This window comes from Gadus macrocephalus, chromosome 20, assembly GCF_031168955.1.
Source record: "Gadus macrocephalus chromosome 20, ASM3116895v1".
Lineage (NCBI taxonomy): Eukaryota > Metazoa > Chordata > Actinopteri > Gadiformes > Gadidae > Gadus > Gadus macrocephalus.
In genome coordinates this window covers 480176-486453 of record NC_082401.1, presented here as the reverse complement: position 1 = coordinate 486453, position 6278 = coordinate 480176, and the positions used below count along the sequence as shown (strand labels likewise).

General features: G+C 46.1%; 1 protein-coding gene across 1 annotated transcript in view; it reads left to right on the top strand.

Annotated features, from left to right (window-relative positions):
- Positions 1–6084, top strand: part of LOC132448178 (uncharacterized) — a 123504-nt gene extending 117420 nt beyond the window's left edge. The window contains exon 2 of the mRNA XM_060039251.1: positions 4767–6084. Coding sequence (XP_059895234.1) covers positions 5289–5699 — 411 coding nt within the window. The 5' untranslated portion in view covers positions 4767–5288 and the 3' untranslated portion in view covers positions 5700–6084. The remainder of the gene's footprint in view (positions 1–4766) is intronic.
- Positions 6085–6278: the final 194 nt, after the last annotated feature.

Below are 6278 nucleotides of genomic sequence, written 5' to 3'. Positions count from 1 at the left end.
TATTTAGATGCAAAAAAGCACACAATACTGTTGACAATTAATGATCATATATATTTGTAATAAAAGTACGAACAAAGATACATCACAACATGCATCAACAAACAACATAACAGGCAAACATTACAATAATCTGAGGCCTCAGATGGGAGCTTCTATTCACTTCGGTTGGCTTCTGGAGGGGGGGTGTCCCCCAATAAACCAAAAGCCTTTGTTTACCAGATGGTAATCTTTTCTATTGAAGCCCCCCCCCCCAATGCCATTTGAGGGGTCGGCGGCCGTGCCATGTAACCCTCTGGCTTCGTTGACGCTAGCCAGGGGGTCGAGGAACAGGCCCATACATCAAAGCATTGCTTGAAAGCTGATTTACAACACACGAAAAGATAGGAAGAGGCAGGCAATAAAACGCATCACACGACCCTAGAAGGTTCACACTTTAGATGACCCATAAGGAGAGGAGAAGGCAGGCAATATATGCATCACACAAAATAGTAAGTTCATAGATAGACCAAAAACGTAACAACATGTAGATTTTCCATCACAATCCCCCCTTTGATTATTTATAATCACAAAATGATGCAACCTTTAGGATTAAAATGATCACTTATTCACAACATGCATCTGTTCATAATCTACTATGTCCGACCATGGCCTCCAAGTACAGATATTTATACCACCGTTCTCTTTTACAGAAGGTAGCATAAAATCACCTAACATCACAATCAAGTCATCTGTTTCCATATATTCAAAAGTCATAAAAAAAAAAACAGAAAAAAAATAAAAATAAAACAAAGAAACAAGGCTACCTTTTAAAAACATTTCTAAACAAAAATATTCTTATTTGATGTGTCCTTAATGCTACAAACACATGAGTAGTTGGCAAGCACTTAATGTTTACTACTCTAAACATTAATTGTCAATCCAGTCAGTATTAATAACACACAGTATAACCCAACATTTAAACGGTATTCCTCTTCTCTTTCCCATTGTCCTTCATGATGTCTCTGAGGGACCTACATGGGGTTTGTTTAATTTTTTTTTTTTTTTTTGAGTAATTATTTCCTTTGGTTTGCTTTGGTATACCCAAGGTTGTTGTTGTGGGCTCCCCATCCCCCCTCTTGACGCATGGACTTTCCCATGTGTCAATTTATCATAATAAGGGAAAGCCCAGGCCTGTAAGCATGGCTTGCTGTTGCGAGCGCACCAAAAACCTTCTACTTTAATTCTGAAAAACATTGTAGCATACATCATGGTTATGCTTTTTGGGGTTCAATTTTAACGTTTTGTGCCTTAATGAATTCTACCGCTGTCGTACATTTGGACTCTGTCTAACACATTTCTTTAACCTTCAACTTTTCTACTTGTCTATGTTTCTTCAAACCACTTTTTCTGATGACTTTCAAACCTTTCAGATGTAAGAAATTATCACACAATTTATACACAGTCCTAGTAACACATTAGATCTTTCTCTTGTAATATGTGTGAATGCTGTGTCTAGAGCGATACTTTCCGTACACTGCTCTTCTCTCCCTCCGCCTGGACACGCCTCCACCTCTCTCTCTGCTTCCTGCCTCTCATCCGCATCCCGGGCTGTCCTTTGAAGTGCCTGTCCCCACGTCTCTCCCGTCTCTGAGACCCTCCTTTGTCTCAATGTTCAGGCCACTTCAATGTGGCTACACAGGCACCATGGAGGCCACCACTCTGGTGCTGTTGGTCCTGCTGGACTGTCTCCTTGTGTCGTCCAGCAGACCGGTCCGTAGCTCTTCAGGTGGGCCTCCCATGGTCTGTAACTTCATAAAGTCTGATAAAGAGGAGTCGTGACGTGGGGTATTTGCACTGTATTGGGCCACTGGTCGGGCTGAAAGCAGGAGGAGGAGGAGCGTTGTCCAGGTCCGGATCTATTTGAACAAAACTCGATGCAGATGGGTTATCTCTCTCCCCACCCCTTTCCTTATCTTGTCTTGCCTTACGTTCTCATCTATCTCTTCTCCTTCCATAACACATACTTCTTCCAATCTCTCTCATACGTTCGTCAATTCACCTTGTTGCCATTTTGGCCATAAAACATTAACAAAATATCATAATATAAAAATCTGCATTTTCAATATTAGGCAATACACTCCTGTTGTCCCCGTCACGTTGTCAGTCGGGGGTCAGTCGGGGTTAGTCTGGGTCAGTTGGGGTCATGTCATGGCTGTGTGATATGGTTGACCATTAAATTGGTTGTGATAGATTGTAAAAATCGAGTATCCACTGTCTACAATAGCCCGTTGTTTACTATAACCATATATAATAACCATATATAATATTACATTTAGCTGATCAGGTCGCGTAAGGCTGGTGAGAACCATACAACAATCATTTGGATGTGGTGCTTGCGTGCGTTGTGACGCTGAGCCTACCATTTCGCGTGTTTGTTGTTTTGTGTTATGGTGCTCATACCTCCTCCTTGGACCTGGCCTGCTCCTGCGTCCCGTCAATGCGAATGCCCCCTTCCACCTCTGCCTCTTGGATGATTCACAGTCACTTCACGGGAAGGTGCGAACTGCCAGCCGGCCCTTCCATTGTCTTTGTCGATTCTTTTGGGAGAATCGTTGAACCAAGGATCCATGACGCCACAACGAAAGCAGGCCTGCCTCTGTGCTTCCCCACTTTCCTGTGGTCGTCCTTGTCGTCCGGCGCCTCCACGAATATTATATCAGCTTGGTCTCTCCCGGGAATGTCGCCTTGAATACGACCCCACCGTAGGCCCAGTTTGACTTGGCGTGGTTCGCCGATGGGTGATGGGCCATTTCCAGAATGGCTGTAGCGAGGGATTCCCCTCCCACTGCAGATGGGTCCGGGAGACATTCTGCTATGTCCTTAATATCACTGGGTCTCCATGCACGGAAAACGTATGCCGGACTGCCATAATCCCTGTTGCGCTGTTAGCGGGTGCCTCCTTTCCCGTGAGGTCTGGATAGAGGTTGAATGATGGGGCGGCGGCCTGGGCGTTGTCGTCATACGGTGGAGGTGAAGGGGGACTCGCACGTGGTCCGCCGGTGCAGTCCAGGTCCGGGTCTACATCTCGGGTGAAATCGAGATTAAAAATCCCTACACTCTCTACGCTCTCTGTTCCTGGCTGATTTTTTTTTCCTATCCTGGCCCTCTCTTTCCCACAAATAAAATGCACACCAACATAGTTTGGAACTTTTCTTTTTCATTTCTGACTCCAACAACCGTCTCTCTAACGCCTGTAATCGTTTTAAGCTAAAACTCCCCATTTCAGGAAAGCCCAGTTTGCACCAATATTTTAAACCCTCCAGAGCCGCTTCACCATGCTTCTCCAACATCACCTTTGCAGGCCCCGTTATCTCAGTTTTTCCCGATCTGTTACCCATGTTTTAGATCCTTTTACACTATTAGTTATTATTTAACAAATGATCTAATATCCCCGAAACCTCCTTGTTACTACACACATATACATATATTTATTAATGAATGCCTATTATTATTATTTATATATATATATAAAACACCAACCGCGCTTCAACGGGTTTCCCTTTTTCCCGTTCCCCGACAGACTCTAGCTGCCCTTTCTGTTACCTATATAACCATATATATATCGACGGAACCAGAGCTTTACCGTATGTTCCAGAGTTTCCTTGAACGAGGCCTAAGTTCAGATATAAGTTTACGTTTAGCGAAACATTTATATACCGTTCCTGTAACGGATTTTATTTGGAAGCTTTAAACAGTATTGTGATCTCACCTGCTCGAATTCTTTTTCCTTTGGATACCGTACTGAATACCCCAACTTCATCCCCCACAGACACCCTTTCCTCGACCCCATTAGTCTGGTTACAGTCACCTGGAGGCGAGGGAGAGCTTTGGGACTGAGACCGAATCCTCAGACCTGACATGGCAGACACCTAGGGATTTTTCACGGGATCATCAGGTTAGGTATCCCGGACGAGCCCCCAAATTGTTGCGGCAGTTTCTCTATCAGAGTTTGCGTCTAAGACAGATGAGATATTTAGATGCAAAAAGCACACAATACTGTTGACAATAAGTGGTCATATATATTTGTAATAAAAGTATGAACAAAGATACATCACAACATGCATCAACAAACAACATAACAGGCAAACATTACAATAATCTGAGGCCTCAGATGGGAGCTTCTCTTTGCGTGTTACTTCATTCTCTGAAGGTACGCTGGGGAGAAGTCCACTGAGTGTTTGAATCAATGAGTTCTTATTCACTTCGGTTGGCTTCTGGAGGGGGTGTGTCCCCCAATAAACCAAAAGCCTTTGTTTACCAGATGGTTATCTTTACAACTGAAGCTCCCCTGGATGCCATTGGAGGGGGTAGCGGCCGTGCCATCTAACCCTCTGGCTTCGTTGACGCTAGCCAGGGGGTCGAGGAACAGGCCCATACATCAAAGGATTGCATGGAAGATGATTTACAACACACGAAAAGATAGGAACAGGCAGGCAATAAAATACATCACACGACCCTCAAACGTTCACACTTTAAATGACCCAAAAGGAGAGCAGAAGGCAGGCAATATATGCATCACACAAAATAGTAACAAAACTTAAGTTCATAGATAGACCAAAAACGTAACAACATGTAGATTTTCCATCACAACACACACACACACACACACACACACACACACACACACACACACACACACACATTATAATAATTTCCTCCACTCTGTCTGTCTGTACACATACATAGCCTAGCTCGACATTAACCTATTTTATATTTAATGTTCGCAGATGACTAAGACAGGAAAGCCAGACAGCTACTGGAGGGACCTCTGTATAAAATATGCCCAGGGCCTTTACCGCTTCTCGACTGGCAAACGGCCAGGGGCCAAGAAATGGAAAAAGGCCTTGGAGAACATCGATGCTTGCCCCCTGCAGAGCCATAGTGGTAGTAAGGATCTGTTCGGGAGAAGCCTTCAGTGCTCCTGTGGCTTCCACAAGGTATGTGAAATTATTTTCCCCTGTGGGTTCCACAAGGTAAGTGAGTTATTTACTAACTGATTGTTTACAGGTTTGCTTGTTTCTTCCTCTGGTGGGCTTCAGTGATTTTGCAGTAATGCCTGATGTATTTTAACAACTGGAGAAAACTAGTAGTGTAGGATTCTTAGATGTATGTACCATGGCCTCTCTTTGTGAACCCCCCCCCCCAGCCAGCAGATCTGTCATCAGGAGCTGGGTCCAGTGAGGCAAGAGTAGTTGAGACGGAGGCAGGGCGAGTCCGAGTCGGCTCAGAGGCAGGAAGAGGAGACACGGATGCAGGGGGAGCCCAGTCCCACACAGAGGCAGAGGCAGGGCGAGGAGACAAGGAGGCAGGGAGAAGAGACACAGAGACAAGGAGAGGAGTCACGGATGCAGGGGGAGCCCAGTCCCACACAGAGGCAGAGGCAGGGCGAGGAGACAAGGAGGCAGGGAGAAGAGACACAGAGACAAGGAGAGGAGTCACGGATGCAGGGGGAGCCCATTCCCACAAAGAGGCAGAGGCAGAGAGAGGAGACAAGGAGGCAGGGAGAAGAGACACAGAGACAAGGAGAGGAGTCACGGATGCAGGGGGAGCCCATTCCCACACAGAGGCAGGGAGAGGAGACAAGGAGGCAGGGAGAAGAGACACAGAGACAAGGAGAGGAGTCACGGTTGCAGGGGGAGCCCGGTCCCACAAAGAGGTAGAAGCAGAGAGAGGAGACAAGGAGGCAGGGCCATCAGTGGCAGGACAGGAATTGCAATGCTACGGGTGCAACCAGCTTGTGGAGGCAGCACATTTTTCAGAGCACCTGTCTGACCACCATACTCAGGAGACGTGTGACACCTGTGGGGCCAAGGTGCAGGGTACTGTTGGTCTTTTGAACCATATTCAACAGGTTCACTATGCAGGATTCGTTATGCCATCAATGCAAAAGCCAACAGTCCTAACATCGAAGCCAACGCCATCACCACCGAAGCCCACACTACTACCACCGATGCCAACTCCATCTCTGCTCCCTCCTTCAAATAGCTGTGCCACGCCATACCACACTGCAACTCCACCTATACCAACTCCAGTAGTTTGGAAAGGTTTTCTTCCAAACTACCCCCTTATCAGTTTCGGAAAGTAATCCAACCGGCAGATCAGGTGTGGATTGCCAAGTGTCTATATGAGCCTACAGGTCAGCTCAAGCAGAAATTTGAAGCCTGCTGGTTTCACCCCCCACTGGAGCCCAAACCCTCTCGTCCTGAGCCTGGGTGGTACCACCGGCAGAGGCTGTTCAT